Here is a 24,936-nt window from a genome sequence, read left to right on the forward strand (position 1 = left end):
AGAGTGGGAAGCAGTACATATCTATCTATAACATGGTGAACTGAGAGTAAGCTTTACTCCTTGATTTATTGTACAGGCTGAATGATGAACTTGCCTGTGCCAGGTAATATCATCTCACAGAGCAGATGCAGGTTTCACATGAAGCCTTTTCAGATGTAGCAACGACTTTCAAAGAAATCCTAGTTTTTCCTAGTATCTGCAGGCTTTGGTATGCTGAATGAGATTTAGAAGCTTTCCAGAGTCAAGCTGTGCGCCCAGGTACGTGTTTTCAGTGTCTGTTGCGTTTCCAAAATGTCACCAGCAGATGGAGGCAACAAGCAGCAGACCCCGAAATGCAAACTTCCCATGACATTTGTGAAAATGCAGATGAAGTCTGCATTCCGAGGGCTTTGGGCTTTTTTTGCAATCTCACTTTTTATGTTGATGTTTCATTTAACACATAGGTGGTTGAAAACTGAATTCTAAAACGATAAAATTTTTATTGTCATAATAAACTGCATGTGGCTTTGATCGCAAAGGGAAGAGCAGCACTGTAACTAACGTGCAATGCATGCTAGCCAGGGTGTAGGGAAACTTCCCGTCTGTGTGGCAGTGGGCACAGCCTGCAGTTTCCGGCCTGCCACACAGACAGAGCTCTGCTCCTGTCCTGAAGCCACAGAGATTTCACTAATGAGAGAAATTTTCTCTGTGAGCCTGCAACCCCACTGCCTTCATCCAGCAGCACTTGGCATCCTCTTTGTCTCTCTTCATCAATTAGGAAAGTTTAACTTTTGTCCTTTGGCTTGCTTGCCTCATTATCAGTTCATTAGCCACTTCCACCTGGGTTTTCAAATAGGAAGGTATTTCCTCATTAGCACACTCTACCTTGCATAAGGATAGAAAATAACAAACCTACGTGCTACCTTTCAGATCTACTCATAGTGTTAAAAAAGCCAATCAGCCCTACACAATCCCATCATTTTATGTCTAGATCATCATTGTGAGATGATTAAATCACTAGTTCATCTACTTTTTTGAATGATCTAAATATTCTTTATCTCTTACCTTTATGGAGTAGCTGTTTACAGTGTTTTACAATTTTAAATTGGTCTTAATCTTACAGTAGGGAAAATATTCACTGCTCTGTTTTTACCTTGCTCAACACAATGGGGCCTCGGCATTCTCTGAGGATTTGTCTATATGGGGTCAGTCAGGAGATTAATCTGAACTGATTTAAAGTGCATTACTTAACTGCATTAATTCCTTGAGCAGAGACACACTGTTTTCTTACCCATATCTTCCATTTATAATCAAAGCTCTGTATACTTAAAACTGCAAATTTGGCAGTCCTCACTCAAGCTGAATTCTTCACTGAGAGATGTGTTTGGACAGGGACAGGAATAGGTGGCTCACTGGCTCTTACACGACCCCTTCAGATAATTATTAATCTCCAGATTACATAAAAGATAAATTTAAGTTAAGAGGCTCGCTCAAGACCGCAAACTCTATAATTCAAGTATTCCTCCCAGTTCCCAGTAAGCAAGCTGATATTTCTATTTCAAATGTAAAGAAAATCCTATTTCCTTTTTTGGAATGTTATTCCAAATACAAATACACTGAAAATACACTCTGCAAAAACAAAGTGACATTTCCCTAAGATATCATTGAAACATTTTGCCCTATTGTTACCAATTGAACATGCATTTTTAAAATTCTGTGTTAAACTCATTAAAGAATATTAATGTTAAAAGATTTCAGTACAGTACTTAAGTAATCTTGGCATTTTTACTAATATTTAATGAAATTGATATATTGTCATAAAATATTTTCATCTCACAAATCAAATTTTTCTGACAGAAAGTTACCACATCTGAAAGTTTTTGGCCAGCTCTGTGAAGAGGCAAAAATTTATGCCTCATACAGAAAATTTTTTTTTGCCTTTCCAAACAATTTTTAAAATTACTTTTCTTCTATCAGGAAACTTTACATTGGTAATTTATTTCTACACTTTTATTACAATAAAGGGGGCAAAAAAAGGAAAGATGATCAGTGAAAATGTTACCAGTGATCCAAGAGGAGTCTTCTGCCGGTCTTGGTGACTTATTTGGGAAGGGAGTATTCAAGACACTAATATATAACTTCTATATATTGGTGATATGCAGTGTCTGGCACATAAACAGCCGTGAATCCCATCCCAAATTATATTCCCATTTACTGCTCTAGAAACTACCTTAATATTTGGGTGTAGGAGAATAATTCAATTCTGAACTGTTACTTACCCTGTGATAGGTTTAAAAACCTGCTTGCCTGGTTTAATGGTGCAAGATTGCTGCTGGAAAGGTCAAGGGCTGGAAGTTCAGTCATTTACACTTTTTAAGTTGCCTGTTCATCAAGTCAGACGCTGAGTCTGGCACTGTGGAAATGGCCGTGCAGGCAAAAGCAGAGGGGACTCCCACCTGGCCTGCAGCAGGCAGCTCCTGTGCCTTAAAGAAGTGCCTGGTGCTTCCAGGCAGGCAGGGAGGGCAGATGCTCTTGAAGGGTGCAGCATTAACCCCAGCTGAGCTCTGAGTCTGCTGGCAACAGACCAGTGGTGCTTGCCTCCTGGTGGTCTCACTGCTGTGGGGAATGCTTGTCCAGGCTGAGCTGGAAGAGGTGGACACCACCCTTCCTGCTCTCCTTCCCATGACTAGAGTGCCACTGTTCATTCTCTGCTGTCAGAAACAGTGCTCAGGAAAATGTAGGTGGGTAGAAATTGCAGCCTTTCCGATTGCAAAAAAATCTCTCTGTTCATCAGCTCCACAGGGAAATTTTCCAGGCTTAAGCCATTCATTCGTATCTAAGCCTGAGAAAATTCATGCTTTACAATAAAGCATTTGAGGATTGTATTCCTCTATATTTACCACAATGTTTACAAATATGTCCTTGAAAAATATCAAGAACACAGACTTCACAACACTGCAAACTCTGCTAAGTTCCAGTCTGATAGAGATCACAATAATCAGTGAGTTACAAAGCCTCTGTAAGCATGGTTAACTGGACAAACAACAAACTTAGTGAGAGCTGTGGGTAAGAAGAAAGTGGGATCAAAGTGCTTTGTCTCCATCCCCAGTCTTACTGCTGCATCCATGTAGAAAAGCCCCATGTACCCATGGGGGCAATATGTGAATCTCAGCAGCCCCTTGGAAAGACAAGACAATTGACTGTGGATTCAGGCCTGCAAACTTCTTTTTGCTTCCTTTGTGTGAAGGCTTTAGGGACTGATACTGCTTTTATTGATGTCAAGGCTAAGACTCACACTGTAACAGGAGGAGGTCCAAGGCCTGTACTCACAGATATATGAAAGGAAAGGGTTACAGAACTGGAACAGCCTATTAAGATCAATGCAGGTACTCAAGTCCTATAGGAATAATGTATGTTTATAAATAATAAGATAGATTCTATAGGGCCCTTTGAAATTCTGAGCACATTTTTTGTAGGGGCTCAGAGAATGGGTTTTGGCTTGATTTTCATTTAATCTTGTGATTGCATATTACACTTTCTAGAACTGGTTGTTTCCAGGAGACCTCAGAGACTCCGAGTCATCTGTGACAGGTAAGGTACCTATAACAGCAATGTCAAAATTGCCTCTGGGTTTATTTGTTTCTTTATGCAATCATTTAACTTGAAGTGAGCTCTTTTGGCAAGCTCAGGAAGAGCAGGATGGCTCTGTAGTAACAAGCAGATCTAACATCAGTTAAGCAACTGATTTTGAGAGATTGCAGCAAAGGTAGACACACAGTGGGTTTATTATTCTCAGAGGAGTAGTGATTATTCTGAGATAAGCAGTGATTCAATGACTTTGTGTGCAGCTTTTTGTGGGGCACAGTTCGATTGAGAAGGTCATACTTTCCCAGGCCCTCTTGCCCAGACTGAGGACAGACTTCACACTGTCCCAGTTTTCATTTTTGAAAACAGACTGTAGGAATGTTGCTCAACAGCAGTAAGGAAGACATGCTATGACAGCATTTTCGTGAGACAATGAAATAATCTTGTGATTAGCTAGGAGGGGAAAAATCACATTCTTAGTGGCCAAAGCTATGAGATGAAGGCCATGGTTACACATGCAGCTTGACCAGACACACCAGCACTGCTGAGTCACTCCCTAATGTGCTAAGGGAAGGGAGTATTTTTTCAGGCACACACACACATGCACAGACACACACAGAATGTATATATGTATCAGTGAAAGAAATTTATAATCAGACAAAATGCTCTAACCTAGCTGAGGGAGTCATTCAAATCAAATCCCCTTAAACTGATTTTGAGACACACAGCAGGTTTTATAGATATGTAAGAAAAGACAAGACAGGATTTGTCCTCAAGATTGTGTACATGAAGATGTCAATAATCAAATATCCTTTGAGGACACAACCACATTTTTCATTGCTGTATTATCTGTTCAGCTGATTGCTTGGGATCCAGCCCTGCTAGGAGGGAACTGTGCTGCTCTTCAGATGCTGTTCTAAATGGCTGAACAAACACGCTAAAGTTTTCAGCAAAGCACAGGTTACTGAAATGCCAGCCATTGTCACGCACAGCTTGAGAAACACAGAAAGCTCAATATGTCCCAAACCCTCATAATGCAGGTCCTGGAAGAGAACAAATCCTCTCTCAGCCTGAACAAAGAAATAAGTATATTCCTTGTGACTGTGCTATATTGCACTTCTGCTTTTTTGGCCATAATCCTTTGACAGACCCCATTACAGGCCAAGCCAAGGGGCTGGCCTAGCACCTCTGTGGCAGAGCTCTGGGCTGCATGTGGGCCAGCTCCAGCTCTACCTTAGAGTCCTGGTCATTTGGCTGCCATGGCCAAATAACTGCCTTGGAATGCTCAGCCTGGGAGAAGGAAAGAGCTGCTTCATACAGACCACTCAGCCATGACTCTCCATGAACAATTAAGAAATCAAAAGGGAGCTCTCCACAGAGCTTGGCCACCACCAGGAAGCCTGAGCCATGTTGGGAAGCATGGAACTGTGTTGCTGCCCAGAGTGGGAGCCTGCAGCAGCAGGGACCGGGGGCTGAAGGTCTCCAGTAAGACTGTGCTATGGCAAGGGCAGCCTGTCATGCAGCTCTAGCAAGAGGCCTCAGACAGGATGCTTTGGCTTCTTGTCCCATCCCTAGTGCCCAAGGAAGCAGGGGCTTGAACTGTTTTTCTGGAGGTGAAAAATCAGTAATTATCTACCACAGTGAGGCCAGATATCTTCTACAAATTTGTTTCTCAAGATCTCTTTCTCTCCTTCTGTCTTGGTGTTTTTTCCTCTTCTTTTATATTTTACATTTTATCTCCTCCAAACAAAAATGTCAGCATGTTGAATGTCCTGTGTAGAGAGGGGGAGTGCAGGAGCAGGGGGATCCCAGCCCCTGATGTCACTTGGAGGGGATGCACCACTGGGGGCCAAGGGAGGAAGCACAACAGGCCATGCTCTGAAGCTGAAATGTGATCAGAACAAACAAACAAAGTAAAAGCTGTAAAACTAAATTACTATTTTATTTGTTTCCTTGTTGGTTTGTTTTCGCTCTTCCACTTCCTTGTCCCCAGCTGTGTGCTCCTCTAGGGAGCAGCCACTTGGCATTGGTATTTGCTGGGCATAGAGCATATGTGTATTACATTTCTTTTAAGCACTCATCCTGAGAAACAGATTCTTCTCTTTGAATCCCCAACACATTTTAACCAGCTGCACTACTGGTACTGGGGTAGGAGAAGAGGAAATGGTATTTTCTTTAGGTTTATTAGGTTTGACCTCTAGTCTTCTCAGTGGGCCAGTCACGTTATTTTCTACATTTGGATTGTCACTGTAAACTGGTACCACCAAACTCTGGTATTACAGTTACAACATGTAAAACATAGTCTCCTCAGCATCATTTCTTTTTCACTTACAACCTTCTTTTTAAAAACCAGAAATTGGTTTTCAAAATTGGTCTGTAAACATGAGTTTGAGCTGAAATCCTGGATGCACATACCCCAACATAGTCAAACTCAGATGGAAAAGCAAATTTCCTGCAAAGCTATAAAGCTGGGGTGGGTTTATCCAGCTCCCCTGTGTCCCTCCACTATCTTTGCCTCAAACTGAGAAGGGCTGGGTCATGTTCTGGTTCCAGCTTTCTGGCTCGTCCTCATCTCCTGTGCTATTCTTTCTTCTGTTTTCCTAGGATGAGCAGGGTGCCAGCAGCAGAGAATTTGGCCTCCAGGATGCTCACAGCCTTCCCTCGAGGACGAATCTCTGCACAAGATGCGCTTCTTCATAGCTTCTTCAGCCCTCTGCCTCCTCAGCTCTATCAGGTTCCTGCTGGTAAGTTACCTCTCAATTTCATCTCACCAAGAAAGGGCTGCTGCATGTGCTATTTACTGTGAGTTTCTTTTCTATTTTCAAAGTCTCTGCCATTCAGCTGGATGTCTCTCTTTTCTGCCTGCACTCCCTTCCCCCTTCTATAACCTGCAAAGTTTACATCCCACGGCAAATTTGACAACTTGTTTTTCTGTTTTCTTCTACTTGACCACTGTGTTAATAGAAGGGGACCTTGATGGGCTGCTACCATGGCTCTCTGCAAAGCAGAGCTGTATATGCTTTGACAAGCCATCTCCCCCATTCTGTAACCCCAAGGGCCTGGACATTTCCCCAGCTCACACTGTGTGTTCAGTGTAACTCACCCACCGTCCCTCCTGATGTCCTGAATTCCCATCTGCTCCGCATGGTGTGCTAGCCCCAATTCCCTTGGACTGCTCCTCCCACTCCCTTTTGATGTTGAGACAGCTGTTCCTTGTACCCTGTCACACCAGTTCTCCCTCAGTTTTACCTGCTTTATTTTCTTCTTCCCTTGCTCCCTTCTCTTAAGCACACAGCTGCACACACAGTTGTGCCTCTCCTGGCCTGAGCTGACAAAAAAATACAGGGTCTCTCAAGCTGCAGTTCTGCTCCTCACTAGGGAAAGCTCCCTCCTATTGGGCTGCAGGCCAAAGGGACCTTGCATTCCCTGTTGCCTCCTGGGCACTCTGTACACTAGTTAGTTTGGTGATGTTTTTTAAGATAGGGGCATTTAAGGAAAAGTCTTCATGGACTGTGTTGTCAAGCTATTGGAAAACCAAATTTCTGCCTCCTGCGACACATCCCAAGTGGAGGAGCAGTGAGCTAGCATCTCTCCCAATCCCCCAAACTGCTGCCCTTCAGAAGGTGCTCTGTGTGTGTATGTGCTTGAGTGAGAGACATCTGCATTCCTTTTCTGTTCACCCAGCCACAGAGCACAAATCTACTTTGACACTTTTAGAAAAATGAAAAGATGGAATCTCGCAGGAGCCTGCCTGTGCCGGGGGGGGAGGAGGGGAGCACGCACAGCAGGAGGGAAGTTGACTTTTCTTTATACATATAGGGTTTTTTCCATGCAGAGTTTAAATTATGCCTGATAAAAGGAGTTTCGTGGATGTTTCAGTTCTTTCAAACCCTCCTGGCTTCCTCCCAATTAAATGAGGTTTGTCAAAGCCACAGGGCTCTGCTGCTGCCAGAGAGGCGGACAAGCACTTCCCGCAGTGACATCTCCAATCCCCAAGGGAGAAGATGAAAGTGTCAGTGCTGAGAGAGAGAGAGAGAGAGGGAGAGGAAAAAAACAGGTACAGAGACAGACAGTGTGAGAGAAAGGGAGAGAGTGAGGAGAAATAGAAGGAATGAGAAAACAGACTGGCATAATGTGTCAATCTCTCCAATATGCTGGCAGTGAGGGGACAGATTCCTTTCACCTGGATTTAGGCACCATCCCATATTTATTATCCCCCATATTGCAGCAAGAAGTATCGTGTGGACAGGAAACTGCATGGCGTTATCATAGCAACCAATGTCTTGAGAACAGAATCAAAGTGCACGGGGCTGAAACAAGTACAGTACAATCAGGCAAGACCATATTCATGAGTGACTCATTAAGCCTGTAAAATTTAGGCTATTCTGAATAATTCCCCATGTAGCCATTCCTATTGCCATAATTGTTTAAGACATTTGCTCTCTTGTGTCACTTTGGCATAACACTCTTTTAGAATTTAACTGTATCATTCTAAAATTCTTGTTGCTATGATAACAGTGCAGATTTTAAATATATTCTGTTCCCACTTTGTTCTGGAGGATGCTGGCTATTAGTTGCCATCCTCTGAAAGGGAAAGTTAAAGCAGAAGGGCTGAATGTGATCTGGAGATGAAAGGTGAAAGAAGAGGGGGTTAATCCCAAGGTGTGTGGGAGAGTAAGAGGGGAAACAAAATTTGAAAAAATAAAATGTTCTCATAAGAAATTATTCTCTGTTTTTATGAAATAACTGTATCCATAACTGTCCTTTTTATAAGTTGTTATGACAAGATGGAAGCTAGAGGATATTTTTCAAAGGTCAGTTCCTGGGGAAAAATAATTGGAGAAATCACTGTTTCGAAGTTAAGTACCCCTCCAAATAGCATGTTTCAGATTCCTAGGGGGAATGTTAATGGTTAGAGGCTGGCTGCTGCCCCTGGGAAGGGGGAGAGGGAGCACAGGGCTCTTTGCTTCCTTGAGAGCAGCTCCTACAGAATGGAATAGGTTGCTGTTGCTATGCTCATCTGAGTGCAAAGTGCTGGAAAAAAGAGTAGGCCGTGCTCGAAGGGAGGAAGAAGGTTCTCTGTCCTCTGAGTGGGGCTGGCCCACAGATGGGCCTCTCCTACAGCTGCTCATTCCTGTGCCTGTAGCTTTGGGCAGGGATTCCTGAGGCCTGGGTTCAAACCTCGCTCATCATCTGGGTGGCCTTCATTCTACATATGCCACCAGCAGTTCTGGATATAAAAACAGAAAGAGGTGCAGGGGTTTCTTCAGCTTTCCTTCAGTATGGCTAGTAGCCTAGGGGGTGGCAGTGATGACCTTTTGTAAAACTGGAGCATTTGCTGTCCTTTTTCTGGCCAGAGCCAATCCTGAGACAATTATCTTTGTGCCCTGCACTGCAGCAGCTCTGATAAAACTTCATTCTAACCCTTTGCCACCTGCTAAAGCAAAATGTTTTCTGTCCAATTAATCCCTCCTGGAAGAAAGATGAGATCCTTGAATCAAGAAAGCATGAGCTGTGCTCTCAACTCAGTGTCAGTCCTGAAGTGCAAAAGGGCCTTCTGAGGAGGTATCTCACTCTGTTGTCAGACAGGTCAGACACAGTAACAATTGCAGCTTATTATTCTTACTTATAGATTTGGTTTGTTTTCCCTCTCTTTTGCCCTCTGATGCTTTAGAGCAAGCAGGCTTGCAAGCAGGGAAGGTAAGCAGTGGGATTTGGGGTTATCAACAGTGCACTCCCAAGAAAACACACTGCAAGAAGAGCTTGGGCCAAACCACACAGGCACAGGGGCCAGGGAGGCCAGATCCTTTCCCCACCAGCCCAATGTCCAGTCTCAGGAGACATCTTCATCTCAGTGTAGGAGACATTCAACCCTGGCCATACCCTTGGCACAGCAGTCAATAAATTCCAGTATGTGCTCCATGAGGAGGATTGTGTGTTGCATGGATGGGATCCTGGCTTTGACTAGAAGGTGCTTGCTCTTTTTGGGCACAATTGGTCTCTAATTGTTATCTCCTCCAGCAACACAAAACCAGTGCACTAGATGATGAAGATACTGTACCATTTCTCCTGAAACAGCCCATTATTCAGCCTTTCAGAGACAAGGAGGAGGAGGGAGGCTTGATGTTCACAGTCATTTTAATGTCTGCTGCGTCTAAACTAAGACAAAGCAAGTAAGCAAGTGTGGGCAATGAGGAGGTTAAGGTTGCAAGCCATTGCCTACCAAAAATCCCAATACTGTTGGGATTAGCCAGCACTGGTATATTATCACAGGGGACATATAAAGAAGAGCTGGCTTTCATCATCCCTTGTTTGGGTTGGCTGGTTTCCCTAGGTTCTCCTACATAGCTAAAAGATTCATATAGTCACTTGATGTTTTTTACCACTCTGCTTTGCGACCTCTATACACAGCAAATAGATATCCTTCACTGTAAGTCACATACAGACACCTAGAATGTTCCTACCAGATGTATGAATCCGGTTTATAATGTGTCTTAATACAAGAATAAACCAAAGCTGGTGATGAGCAGGAAATCAGCTGCCCCTCCTAAGCCAGAAGTATTCTTATCTGTGAGGTGATAAAACAAATCTTCACTTAACTCAGGAAAAGCACCCCCCACTTCACCTGGTATGATCCCCACAGTGGTGGAAGATCTGCTTGCCTTCATACTGACAGGACATGAAAGTTTTGTATTGTATTTTGTATTGTGTCATTCAGCCACCACCCTAGGAAAGAGCTGTTGCAACATCACAGCAGATGCTTGCCAAGTGCACAGGGCTCTGGACATGTTGCCCTGTTGAAGCTCTTCCCTGCATGCTGTCCTGCGGCAGGCATTGTACTAGGCACTGTTTAGGAGCACAGTGCAAAGGGGAAGATGGGAAAAGGAAAATTTCCTTTGCTCACTCCCTAGCTCCTGCTCTTGCAAAAGCAACTGGCGCAAAGTTTGGCCCACATGACTTGTGGAAACAAAGTCCTACAGACATGGATCAAATGCTCTGACTCCCATTGATCTCAGGCCAGAGAATCTCCATAAAGGTCTTATTGTTCAGGGAGACAAACCACTCTTGGGGGGAGTGCTGTTAATACTATTCGTGGAGGCAGACTCTATTGCATCAGAGGTTAGCAGATGTTTTTCAATGTTTTGTCTAATTGTAAGTTATAGCTGAGGTTTCTTTAACTTCCTTTTTCCCTTTAACACTCTTAAATGCAAATCTGAAAAGATTTAGTTGTCTTGTTTGCTGTGAAAAGACATCCAGACTGGAAGTCTCACACAGTCATTTCCCATCCTCAGGTGCACTTCTGACTTCACCCAGTTATCAGCAGAAAAGAGTAAATGTGGAGGCAGTGATCAGATTTCTAAGGCACAAAAGTTAAAGCTAAGTTTGAGATTGTGACAGCAAGCAACCATGAGCATAGGAACTCAATTAGCCTGAAAGACAACTATCTCATTATCTTTCCTAAAATGATATAAATACATAAGAATATAAAAATTTAAAATAAACTCTCTATTGACTGTCTAGATGACTGAATTTCACTGCTCAATTTCTTTAAACACCCACTTTAGTATTTATTTATTCTAAGCGTGAAGCAGCTACGATAATTAGACTGTCAGATTTGGTAAGTTAATGAGGAGTCACTGGAGTGGAAGGTTTTGCATTTGTGAGATTGCTGAAGGAGAGAAGCTCTGTGCCTTCGCTCTAGCTCTTTTTTCTTTTTCTTTTTTTCCCCTCTGCTGGGTGGGAAGGAGAGAGCTTGGCAGTGTGCAGATCCATTTGAATCCTTTTGATTAGCGGGTTACCTTCCTACCACTGTTCTACCAAATAGTATTTTGCTGGTTGCTCCAAGAAAAAGAAAAAGAAAAAAGAAAAGAAACTGCAGATGAGATTTCTAGAGAAGAGTGTCTAGATTAAAGAAATAATTTTCCAAAAACAATCAGAAGGAATGCAGCTGTGAGAAATAGGATCTTGAATTAGTTTATATTGCAGCTAATGTCACAGGAGAGCATGAAGAAAGTAGCATAATGAAGGAAAAGGACCCTTTTGCAGCTTTCTCTTTAACCTGATTTTTCCACAGGACAATCAGTGCTCACAGTTCCAGGGGTGAGACTGCAACCTGAAATCTGTGACCTGTTTGCATCTTACCGAAAAGGCCGTGTCTCAGGAGGTTCAAGCAAGTTTTGGTAGAAATCATGGATGATTGACTAATAATTCTTGGGTAAGCATGTAGTTGCCATTGTCAAAGCTGCTGCCATCACCCTTAGGACATGTAGTCCTTCATGTATTGAAGGTGGGAAAATAGACTTGATACTTGGGGCTGGATGATCACATTCCAGGGTGAGAACAAAGTGGGAAATCTCATATTCAGAGAGAAGAGATCAGCAAGCCAATGGCCCCCAGTGAACAATGTTCAGTGGTATCATGGGAGGTTTGGGTTTGTTTTGTTATATTGCCAAATCCCAGACCAATGCCCTTTCCTCCAATGCCTCCCCAGTCAAAGTATTGCTTCATTTCCCCATTGCTTAAACTGACCAAATTGCTTTGTTCTCATTTGTCCTTGCTTACTGAGTTCACATTTCATAGCTTACTTGTTTTGATTTCACATGAATTAGAACCCTAGCAGAGCTGGGCAAAATCTCCTTATCTTGTAATATCTTTGGTTTTAATTAATCACTATTTTAATGTCAGGTTTCAAAACTATGCTTCAGCATCAGTATTTTTCATCTTTTTGTTACAGAAGACCAAAAGCTTGCTTAAAATCACTGTTATTAAAAGAAATGACCAGAGATTGTCCTTTTATTATATCCTGTCTCTTTGTTTACTTTGTGCATTTGTTAGCAGCATGTGTCCTGTCAGTGTCACTGCTGGGTCTGTGCTTGCAGGGCAGACCTGGAAACTGATTTTGAAGCCAAATTAGTTTGACTGTCTTATTGTCTGCCAAGCTAAGAGGCAACCTTAGGACACACCTCAGCTACCCATCTGTGCTTCCAAATGCATGTAGATGACCTGTATCTGCAATAGGATCAGGTCCCAGCACTCAGTGCCTGGTCTGACAGCTTCTCTACCCCTTCTGCCCTCATCATGTAGACAACAGCAGACAGAGAGGCCAGCCTGGAATCCTTTTAAGAAAGACCTGACATTGCCAGTGCTGTGACCAGATTGGGTTTTGGAAGCAGCCTGAACGCTTTCCCTGCTCACCTGCTCAGCTGAGTGCAGACAGGATGGCTTTTCCCTCTCTGTGATCAGAGAGGAACTAATCCTGCCAGAAAAGCTGGCTGTCAGTTCCACTAAGGCTTCTGGGACAACTCACTTGAGTAGGGCACTCATGCATCAATGTTCAGTGAACTTGGATTGGGCCCATTTAAAATTATTTAGAGAGCATTTCACAAATACATCATTTAAAATTGCAACTAGTAGGAGAAACTCTTAACTTTTTTTGCTATATATTAACCTGTCCTCAAAATGATTGTGTCCCTTTTTTTAGCTGATTACAAAGCATGCTAAACAAGCTTAAATGTCAACTCAAGTTTTCTTCTGCAGTTCATTGCAGGAAAACATTCTATATGTGATAGTGTTCATATTATTAATTCTCTTTTTAAAAAAGGCATCTGGATTCAGAAATGCAAGCAAAGTTATAAATGAAACAGTAAATTTTTTTTTTGTCATTTTAATAGGCTACTAATGGAAAGCAGGGGCTTCTGCATGCTTTTTCAAATCTAATGAGAGGCAGATAGGCATCTAAAGCACAACAGCCTCACACTGGCACATGAGAGAATGGAATTTCCTGGGAACATAATGAAACTGGCCAGCCTTCCTTCCTTTGCCAACCTGAGTTAAGTTACAAAAATAGACAAAACCAAAAAACTAAACATACCAGGCTCCATCTTGAATCCATGGGCCCTGAGCAACACAGCAAGGGACAAAACATCATCACAGATTCCTCCTTGTTCTCCTTCTGGTTTCAGGAAAAGATGAGATACTGTCAGTTGTCTATCCCAGGGTGATATATACTCCATGCCAACACTCCACCCATTTTCTGCCCTATTCCACCCACCACTTTCCCTCTACCTGCTGAGGAGGAACATATGGGTCATTGGAATCTGCTACTGTTCTCATTCTGCCTCTCAAAAAAAATATTCAGATATCTAATGCTGTACCTCCTACATGTATGTGATACTGTACCAGCTAAGTGTAATTGAATATACAGGAAGAGAAGAGCCTGTTTTAAACCAGCTTTTAACAAGCAGAACAACTGAAGGCACTAGCCCTGCTGAATATTTGTAATTGGGAATTATTTTTCTTTTTGATTCAGGTCTTAGGCCATGGATTTTTCCCCTAATAGAATTCCTCTGCAATAGGGGCAAATTGTACCCTCCCTTACACCAAGGACCTTTGAAATAACTCCTTATATTGACAAAATGAAGAAAAGTCTTTGAGATTATAAAACAAGGACACAGTTTGAGGGGTGGGGTGTGTGTTTTTCAAAAGTCACCTTTCAGTAGAAGGGAATGAAATTGTGCAGATGTCCTGTCTTTTGTTTTTCAGAAAGCAATGTCAGAAGGATTGACTTGGCAACGAAGAGGTAACAGCACAGTCTGGACATTGGACTTGCAGAATATACTCAGCCATGTGTCACTTAATAGAGAGCTCCCTGGACCAGAAGATTGATGTACAAACAGGACAGATGGGGACTGACAATTGAAAGAATGTAGAGGCTCATCCAAGGCTTACAGAGACCTGTCATTCCTGGGGTATGCCTACAATCTCCTTCAACAAAAGAGCTCCTGAGGGAAGGAGGGGATTAGTCAAAAGTTGAGTGAAGTCTCCAGGGAAGACGGTTTCTTGGATAGAGTTGTCAACAAAAGGAATTGTTTAAAACTATTTGTGATAATTTCCTAGAGGGAGCTTCTGCCATTACTAACAGGATTACCAGCATACTGGTTCCACACCAGCAGAGCATTAGACATGTGCATTGCAGACTGGTTGCTTAGAGCTGAATTCAGGGGTCTTATACACCATCCCAAATGTGTGCAGGTGTTGATGAGCAGAGGGGAGATGGCAGAGAATTAAGATGCAGCCAAATGCAGTTCATTTTTGGTCCAGCTGTTGCAGAGAGTCCTGGCTCATTAATGAGTTTTCACGGTGTTTTAATCTCCTTGATCTCAAGGCTCTGACAGACCATAAGAAGGAAAGCTAATCTGAGGTGAGTGCTGATGGGGATACATCGGGAAATCAGAAACCTCTTTCCCAACTGCAGTTACTATGAAATTTCTCATAGAATTCTTCCTGGAAGAATTGGGAAAGCAAGTAATTCACTGTGTTTAAGTACTAGTCTGCTTGGTTGCAGTTATCTTGGATACTTTTTCTTAGCTCTGGGACATAGAAACCAGTAGCCTTGGTGCAACCTCACAGCACATCTGGGAAGAAAAGGAAGACAAAGATAAATCACTGAGGTGCAGACATACAAACCTCCTTGAATATTTTTATTCATCTGAGTAGTGTCACTGGCATTGCTGGGAGAACTTCTTTGACCAAGAATTATGCAGAGTGTTGAGGCACTGGAACCAAACCAGTCAAGGAGCTATGGGTGGCAGCCATAGAAACAGCTGAAAGGTGAGCTTTTAGTCAAGAGAGCTGCATCTCCAGCCCCACTCCAGTCCATCATTTACCAAATACACACTGCAGATCTGGGCAGGAAGCAGCACAACAGTTTATGTTCCCCTTTGCCCTTGCTACAGACATAATTTTAGGAATGTATAGATTAGCTACATTAAGGGGGACATAGACTATCTGCAGGCACTGCTCAGTTAAGAGGACAAGATTTTCATTAGGTTATGTTCCTTAAAATTCTCTGCCTTGATGAAAAGGCAAGCTGTGTCCCAAAAGTCTTTCTACCTCTAGATTGCATGGACTTGGATCTCCCAAACATCAGCCACTCTCAATTACCTGATCTCCCTTTGCAATACTGAACAGAGCAGCTGTACATGATGCCCAAGTTGGGATAGGGGTTGTTTTGCATTCCTTTTGCATTCTTGGAGATGTCGGGACAAAGAGCAGTGAAGAAGCAGGATCTCCAGGGCCTGCAGTAGGATGGTTGTGGCTGAGTGTCTGCTCCTAATTGAGAGCAACTGAATGTTCAAGATATGCTAAATGGAAGGATTTGTTATACATGGGCAGTGAGGGATCTAATGATGAGAACTGAGTCATTTTTCCTCATGGTCTATCCAGAGCATCAATTGTAAACTTCTTCTGCCCTAGAGCAGTAGGACAGAATGGCTTTGCTGTTTTACATAGCTTCCACCCTGTAATGGCCATGTCATTGCTAAATTTAGCCATATGCTAAATTGCCAAAGAGTCAAATGATACCTTATAATTCTGTATCTAGAGGGACAGAAAGCGAGGATGACCCTGGATATGCTGCAACCCAGCAGTCTTCTGTTCATTAACTCAACATTGTAGACCCAATGCCTAAAATGCCACATCAGAGAGAAACTGACTCCTAACCACTCCTCTCCTCAACTAATGGGAATACTATTTACATCAGGAGTACTATCTCAGTAGATTTTCCATCCCCTGGCCTGCACAATCTCAGGGGCAACAGCCTTCGGGGAAAATGGATGTAGTGTTGTAATGAGTCAGAAAGAATAGGTAACAAGAAACATGTCTGAATTCATGTACCAAGTTAGTGCCACCTAAAAAGGCACTTCTGCTTCCCCCACTTCCCTCCCTGCTTCAAGCTTTACATTCTTTCTCTTTTTCTTTCTGGCACCTTTGTAAGCCCTTGAAGAACTGATTTAACTCACTAAACAGATGGAAGACTATGAACTGTTTTGCTGAGTTAGTTTTTCATTGTTTTAGTGAGCTGAATCAGATGCAGGGAGAAAAGTACCAGACTTCATTCATGGATGAGTGGGGAAAGGAGGAAAGGAAAATCCATGAAGTTCATATTCTCTTAACTCCAGCCTGCTCACATCTGGTTCCTGTGGTGTGATCATCCCCTGTCACATTTGAATGTCTGATGTTGTTTTGAGATAATAACTGAATGGGTTCTGGCAAGTAAGTGCTTGGTACTGCTGTCATTTATGTGGGCCCATCTCAAATCCAAATGTTTGCTGTTGAACATCTCACAAAAAGTCCCAGACATTAGCAAAGAGGTGCAGGACTGACCTTTCCTTTTTTTTTTTTTTTTTTTTTTTTTTTTTTTTTTTTTTTTTTTTTTTTTTTTTTTTTTCCCAGAAAATACTTTCTTTTGGCAGGGGCAGGATGCTTTGGTAAAGCAGGTGAGAGTTTATAAAGTGCATGTAAATGGAGATCATTGTGCTTAAGGGTCATCAAACTGTTTCTTCTCACCACCTAATAAAAAACCAAAAACAAATATGAGGTTTTTGAGAAATCCTTTAACATCCTCCTTTACATTAAGAGAATTTAACATCAGACTTAAATATTTGCTTTAAAAACATCTGGAAGTAAATGAAATAACTTCTTTCCCAGACTAGGATTCTGTTTTGTTTCAGCCTGGAGCAAGTTTGTTGGCCAAATTATATATGCCCAAGAAAATATCCAAGGGCTTTAAAACTAGCAAACCCCTGTCTGTAACGGTGCAAGTGGGCAATGCTCTTTAAAGTGTGTGTGGGGGGAGGGAAATGCCAGGAAAATCCCCTTCACAAGCCAGAACTGCATTTGGGGAGCCCAGATGAAAGCTCTGATGCGGGTCATGTGACAGGTGTCACTTCAGTAATGATATTGGGGCAGAGATAAAAGTCCTTGCCGGCTGGTCATGTGACATCGCTTCATTACTGGCACAGCAGGTGGTCGGAGAGACTCAATGCCTTTATTTTTTATTATTTTTTAAATTTTTTTATTCTGTGATAATGAGAAAATGTTTAAACTTCCATCCCTGTGTTTAAACACTTCTTCATGCTGACAGCAGCAGGAGATCCCTTGATCAGCTGTCAGATGGGAAAGTGCAATTTTTCTGGAAAGTAAACAGCGTGTTTGCCAGTTGGAAATCATTTTCTGTTTGTTGGGACTGTTAGTCGTGGTGTGATGGAGCCATGTCACAGCATCTGACAACTCGGGAGTGGGGAATAGAAAACAGGCTGAGAAATGGGGTTTAGACTCTGCCTCTGATAACAGCAACTTGAGATTTTTGACACTTCGTTATTGTTATTGTGTGGAAAAAAACACAACTTAAGGGGTTGCTATGAAACTTTTAAAGCAGCAGCTCAGTGCCAGTGTGAATGTATGGGACATCCTAAAAGAAGCTTCTGCATTTTAATAGAAACTTTCCTAGGAGAAAAGCAAAAAGGACACAGAGGAGATGAGTAGGTGTGGAGATGTGTGGGGGTGAAGGTGGTCAGATCTCATTCCTGGCTTACAAGAAAAAACAAAAAAAAGTCTTATTAGAAAACTTTACATGGTTCTGATGTCAAGTAGGCTTGGGTAACCCACTGGAAATTCCAGGTAAGAAAAGGAAGGCAAATGTGGTCACAGGGTCATGCAAAAGAGCTCAACCCCACCCTGAGCCTAGCTCAAATCAGAGTTGTTATGGTCTCCTCCGGAAGTACCCTGGAACCCAACTAAGTTAACTATAAATGCTAATCACATTTTTTTAAATTTTCCTGTTAGGCAAATACCTTCCCAAAGTCAATTCCTGTTGAGAAAAAGGAGCTATAGATATTATACACATAATTCTAATTAAAATTAGGGTTTGAATGTGCCTATGCAGAGCCATACACAACATTTTTCCTAGGCAGACACAGACAACATCTTATGTGCAGAATCAACAAATCAACCTGATTTCAACACCGGGAAAGTTAATTACTCAGAGCACGGTTCGAATCACTAAAAAATATTCGCAGCAATTACGTTACATGAAATCCTTGGTAGCCTCCCAACAAATGCTTTCATCTGCTGGCTGCACTGCCAGGATTCTGCCTTTTCCTAGAGATCCCAAATAAAAGCTTCCTGCCTGTTACAGCGGCCGGTAGCTCACCGGCACCCCAAACGTCCTGGAGCCGGTGCCTTGGCTTCAGTGCCCGGCTGCAGCTCTGCTGGGGCCGGTGGGGCTGGGGGTGGCTGCCCGGCTGCAATCAGGGCTTGGGCCCCACCAGCAGCAAAAACCAACCCAAGCGAAAAGATCAGATCAGAATCTGGCCCGTTGTTAGCAGTCATTAAAAAACATTGCACTTTTAATAGGAGCTTATTCAATTAGCAGACTAACAGGCTCCATCAGATAAGCTGGGGATTTCCCCGGGAATCTGAGTCACATACGCTGAAGCTGCTCTGCACTGTATGGTTAACCCTCTCCATGCAGAACCAGCATGAAGAGGCCAAATCCCAGGAAAGGGCTTAATTTTGGGTTTTTAAAGGAGAAGAAGGAGCCCTCCACTGCGCCTTGAAGCCCCCGGAGGTGCCAGTGCCGAGTGAATCACACACGCTGGAAGGACCCGGGAGGATCATGGCACCAAACTCACTGCTGCAGACTCGCCTGATCTCCGATAAACACGCTGACATTTGGCAGCCTGAGAGCTTCACAGTCCCATAAGAGGCTTCCTAATTAGAGCCTGGGTGAGAAATAATCCACAACTTGAAGTTTGTCTCTAGCTTCCTTGCTGTACTTTTTTTCTCCTCCCTTTTTGTGCCTTTTTCCCTTTTCAGTGTTTTCTCTCACACATTCTCAATACATCCCCTCCCCGCAGGCGGAAGCTGTTTGAAACACCAAGCAGGATAAAGGGTCACTTTTGCCTGTCCTCTCAGCTCAGAACAGCTCCCAGCAAAAGCACCCCTCTTACATTCCAGCATTGCCCTTGAAGGAGACAGAGAGATAAGGCAGGGGAAAGGACAGTACATGGTGAAGTTTATAATGAGGCAAAGTAAAACCTGTCTGGAAGAAAACCAAGCCAGTCCCATTCATTCCTAGTCAAGCAAGTAAGCCAAAACTAGTACTCCTGGCAGCAGGAAAATAGGGACTCTGGGGCTTTCGGTCTGGATCCAACCCTGAACTTTGCTTTCCTCTTCAGCAAGTGCCCCAAACAAGTCATGGCATCATGAGCCCTTCAGCTGGAGCCAGGATCTGAATTTAGCACTGTCTTGAAAATGTACAGTACCACGATGCTGCTGTATCATAGTAAGACATTCAGCCAGCTGGTCATATGATGAAATATACTTTTTAGCAATATGTACTGGTACACAGCCTGACCTTTTAAAGATAAATCATATTCTACTCATTTACCCCATCACATGTATGTTCTCTGAATAGTTCCAGAATAGTTCTTCAAATGCAATAACCTATGGAATTGAGATTATATCAATATTGACTATGACAAGTATGACTCTTTTACCGTATTTATCTCTTAGAGGATTATTTGCTGATAGTGGGATTGTTCTCTATTTAATATTCCAAAGTCTTTTCCAGGTTAGTGAGACAGGGCAGCAAGGCTTTTAAAATACAAGTCATATACACTGCAACAGCTTGGATACAGATACAAACATCAGAATTCACTTTTTATTAGAAGGTTGTTCTCCCACACTGTTGTCCTCAGTGAATACCATATGCCCTGGATAGCCACCAGAAACAGGCAGAAATTGGGATTCTCCATTCTTGGCCATACATTACATCAGACAGATCTGTATGTTACCAGTTAGCAGGATTCCAGATGATGACATGGGAAAAATAGCTACAAGTAGTTGACCATTAGCTCTCTCCAGAGCAAACAGACTTCATTCAAAATATGCACTTGAAGCTATTTCCAGGACAAACATATTTAATGCTGAGATACACTGGAAGATCTCCATCTAGCATCACTAGAGTTCAAAATGCATCTTACCCAGAGGACTGTAGATCACTGGGGAGTACCTTTCCTTGAAATTTCATTTTCAGGGCTTGATTATGATTGCTGATGCCCAAGTGCTTCATGTGTTGCAGATGTCTATGTATGGTGTAGCTGTGAGAAAAGAACTCTGGTCCTACACCTTTGTACTGAGGAGAACAACCCTGCACAAAGACCAAAAAGGACCATATGATCATCCTCACCTGTAATGTCTGTACTGCTACAATGCTGAGGAAATTGTTTATCAGAATGGTATTTCCAACAAACAGATGTTTGTGAAGTAAGCAGAGATACCTCCTGAGGATTTAATATTTATAAATTCTCTGAACAGATTGTAGTTGTGTGTTTTCGACCATCCCTCCCTATAAACTGAAGTATGGATTAGTATTTATAGATCCCAGCCCACCTACTTGCTTGGAACACCCCTGAAGCTGTGGGAAATGTAGCTGCATTCAGAGCCAAACATCATCTCCGGGGTCCACCCAGCATCATGGCAAAATTCTGCCTTTCAGCATGGTAGAAACCATGGAAAATATTAGATAATGTACTGGACCTAAAATATCTGGCTCCATTCCTGCCCTGATATTTTTTGCATGACAAATGAGTATAGACATGACAAAGGAAGAGAGCACAGAAAAGGGGAAAGCTCTCTGGGAGGATTGAGTGGGGAGGAGATGAGGCAGAGCTATCCCTGAGTGACTTGTTCCTTGGGTACCTGTATTTCCTTGTGGCTGCAAAGTGGGCACAGGGGTCAAAAGAACACCATTATACACTCACATGCCTGTTTGAGATGGACCATTTTAAAATTCAGAAAAATCAGATGTTAAGAGCAGGTGTAGTAGCACAGGAGAAAAGAAAAACTGTGTTTCTTTCCAATTAAACCTCACATTTCCTGGGTTTAGAATTTCAGTCATTTAAATCTATTTTAGACTAAGTCTTAGAAATAGAAGTTGGCAGCCTGAAGGAATTAATTTTTTTATAATTTAATTTTAAGAGATTAACTCAAGTTGATAGATTTAGAGCATATTTTAAGTTTGTTGGTTTCAGATGTTTAAAAAGAAATTTAAAATAAACAAACAAATTCCAGTAGAAAATTTGGCAAGGGCTGAATCCTTTGGGCAAAATTTTCCCAGGAGAAACATAGATCTCTGATAAGCAACAGAGAAGATGCTGTATTTCACAGCTGCAATGCAGATCTGAGACCTCTCCAGAGACTCCCACACGTTAAACAGGGATTTCTTTAGTTTAAATGCCAGATCCACTTTGGTCCCACTGAAACTCCAGAGGGGCATTATCTAGGAAAATGGTGCATGTTTAATCCACTTTATCATTAATGCAAAGAATAGACTCAATATTTGTGAAAATCAAAACCATGTGTTATGGAAGGTCCTTCATATCCTGAGTGGATTAAGCTCTATGTGCCAGCCTTGGCCTGGCAGCTGGGCCATAGTTTGTCTGTTTGCAATGTCTCATGACAGGGGTCTGTAATGAAGCAAGCATGAGCCAGACTGCTGGCCTGACTGGGCACTTCCCTGAAGGTTGTGCTGGAAAATTTACTTCAGTGACTAAGGCTGGAAGTGTCACAGGTGCCAGAGGAAAATAACAGCTCTTAGCAATGAGTCTCACTTTGGCTTCACCCTTCTCATCAGTAATGGTTGTTGCATTTTTTTTTGCAGAATTTTCTCTGCTAATTAAATCTGGGCCATTTCACACTTTGACTGGATTTAAGACAAAAAGGCTGAAAAAAATTATGTCTCTGAACTGAGCTTTTGGGTTTATCACCATGTGACAGTACTGCCAAGGTCAACTACCCCCATGATGAAGTCTGGGAACAATTCTTATGAGCTAAACACGATGGTGTTGCTCAGATCACCATGCTGATGCTGGTGAGCTGAGGCTGAGCTGCAGGACATGCATGCTGCAGTTGGTGAAAAGCCCCAAGATAAACCACACCATGCTTCAATGAGTAAATGCTGAAGGGTTCTCACTTGATTAGATGTCTGTTTTATACAAAACCCTCTCAGAGCCATTCAGGTGGATACAGACCTGGAAGATTTAATGACATTGAAAGAAGATGGTTTGCAAGAGACCTGGGAGCAGGGATGCTGACCATCCATTGTAGATCCTGTACAAAAAGACATGAAAGACAATTGGAGATAGCTGTGAGCCCCAAACTTGGGACCATGTTTGAGGCTCCTGGAAGCAGAATGAGGCTGTCTTGGGGGCTGAGTGAGGAGGCAATCTGAGAATGTCTTGGAAGGTGGCAGAGAGAAACCCAGGTAAGTAGCTGCCCTGCTGGCAGAGGAGGAACCTTTATCATTTGGACATGACCAATGCAGACAGACAGGTTGCTAGCCATCACCACGTCTTCAGGGAGCTGCCTGCATGTGCCCAGGCTGCATCACAGTCTCTGCCAGGGCAGGCTTGCTCCACTCAATACACATGAGGAAAAAATGGGAGGCCTGGAAGGAAGCAATCTTTGAGCAGGAAGGATTGGACCCTTCACATCCAGCTGTGCCTGAGGCAAGTGCAAAGACAAGGAAGAGGACCCTGAAGGGGCTGCTCTGGGGGCATGGCCTGGGGGGAAACAGCCCCTGAATTTGACTCTATCCTTTTCTACACTTTCATAGCAAGCACTGCTATGCCAAGTCCTCTTTGGTTTGTACAAGTGAGGGAGAGAGAACATAGCCTCATCTTACAGATTTCCACCCGCCTGCCCTGTGGCTCCAGGTAAAGTTTTGGAGCGAAGTGGAGCAGAGAAACCTTCTCAGCCGTGAGCATCTCTGGGCAATGCTCACTTTTGCAAGGGGTGCAGAACTTCTGCAAAGCTGCATGTCATTCAGAAGGAAAAGCCACATCATCCCCTTCAGTTGAACATTCTGCTTCCTTCAGACAGATCATCCAGCTGATACTGAAAGGCAAACTTAGGTGGCTTTTTGAACCCACCCAGCATGATCACCACATTCACCAGGCCTCCAAACTGCTTTCAAGGGTCTGAAGATATCTTCCATTGCTAGTATGATTACAGCTCTAATGAGATTAGGAGCAAGCTGTTTCTTCTAAACAATGGTGCTATCTCATTCTAACCCATTTAGATTATAATCTGCTCTTCCAGATATTAATATTTTCATATTAATGTAGATCCTTTTATCCCTGTAGCTTAACACTGGTTTCTGATTTATTAAATAGCTGGCTCCCTCTGGACTAGAGGAGCACGATGCTGTGCTGTGATGAGCTTAATAACTCACTACTCCCTATTAGTAAATCACAGACTAGTGCTTCAAATTTGCAGAGAGAATTGGGTTGACTTTCCCCTCAGTCCTCGAAGCATCTTAGTCCTGTTATGCAAAACTACCTACTAACAATCTTTCTTAAATTAGCCAAGTGCTCTAATATGGGTTCAGCCCACTTGAGTGAACTTCTACAGCAATTTGGGGAGTGAGGGCAAGAGCAGAGTTAACAGATTTCACTGGCTTTTTCCATGAAATGGTGCCAGGACACTCTTCTGGAGGCACCAGCAATATAACATCCAGCAGAATTGGTGTATTTATTATTTTAGAAGAGCTCATGTTTTTTTAATATCTCCAGGTTTGAAGAAAAGGTTGAAAGTAAGGGCAGCCTATTTGCATTGTGAATAAAGTTATCTGCCTCCTCCACCCCTGCCCCTGCATTCCCAACCGGAATATGCAGAAATAAATGCCTTCTAATGATCCCTGGGGGGCTGAAGCTTTGATATGGATCTTGCCCGGGGTATAGTGGTTGGGAGAAGTTCTGCCAGACTGAAACCCACATGGAGTGGGGGAGTAGGCAGTCTTCCTCTGAGTGGGAAAGAAGGGAAATTGGATTATCTTGAGAGCAGTTGGTGTTTTTCTGTCTTCAAGAATTTACAGATGAGAGGCCCCAGCTGGGAAGTTAAACTCAGCCCTCTGCAGACAGCAATGTGTGTTTTCCTAAATAAAAGAGATGATCCCATCCAAGTTCTGGAAAGTTTCTTTTCCTGCTTTGGCTTTGTGCAGGGCAGGTGGGTAGAGAAGCAAATTTGCAGGATTTGAATTTCAGTTTGGTGGCTGCTGAAAATGTTGAGTATGTGTGGCCATGTGTTTGTAAACACAGATTACTCTTTGGATGTGACATCTGGCTTTCAAGGAGCTCCCACAGTAGGCAGAATCACAGGAGTACACACTTCAGTTCCCTCAGACAAACCTATTGTAGGACACTATTTTGTAGTTCACAGCACACTGAATAAGCCAAAAAAACCCCAAATGCAGCTGAAGCCCCTTAATAGACAAAACCTGTTTAAATGGGCTGCTTTCTGGGAACAAATTGTTGAATAAAAAGAACACTCTGGCAATGGGAAAGTTTTCTGCATTGCCAAGAGGTTCCATAAAAAGACTATTTTATAGCGTTAACCCATTCCCTGTAGAAGGCAGAGCAGACCGCAGAGGATCACATGCTGCCTGGGAAGCAGCAGCAGAGAGATGGAACACAGCAGCCAGAAAGGGTTCACAGCCCTGGGCAGCGGCTGAGGTGGGCTGGTGCCGCA

At 42.9% G+C, this 24,936-nt stretch overlaps 1 protein-coding gene across 1 annotated transcript in view; it reads left to right on the forward strand.

Moving 5' to 3' along the window:
• CDK15 (cyclin dependent kinase 15) overlaps positions 1-11,748 on the forward strand; it is a 34,575-nt gene extending 22,827 nt beyond the window's left edge. The window contains exons 10-12 of the mRNA XM_053982612.1: positions 3,522-3,570; positions 6,169-6,308; positions 11,639-11,748. Of these exons, the coding sequence (XP_053838587.1) occupies positions 3,522-3,570; positions 6,169-6,308; positions 11,639-11,748 (299 nt within the window). The remainder of the gene's footprint in view (positions 1-3,521; positions 3,571-6,168; positions 6,309-11,638) is intronic.
• The last annotated feature ends 13,188 nt before the right edge of the window (positions 11,749-24,936 follow it).

Source organism: Vidua macroura, chromosome 7, assembly GCF_024509145.1.
Source record: "Vidua macroura isolate BioBank_ID:100142 chromosome 7, ASM2450914v1, whole genome shotgun sequence".
In the NCBI taxonomy this organism is placed as follows: Eukaryota; Metazoa; Chordata; class Aves; order Passeriformes; family Viduidae; genus Vidua; species Vidua macroura.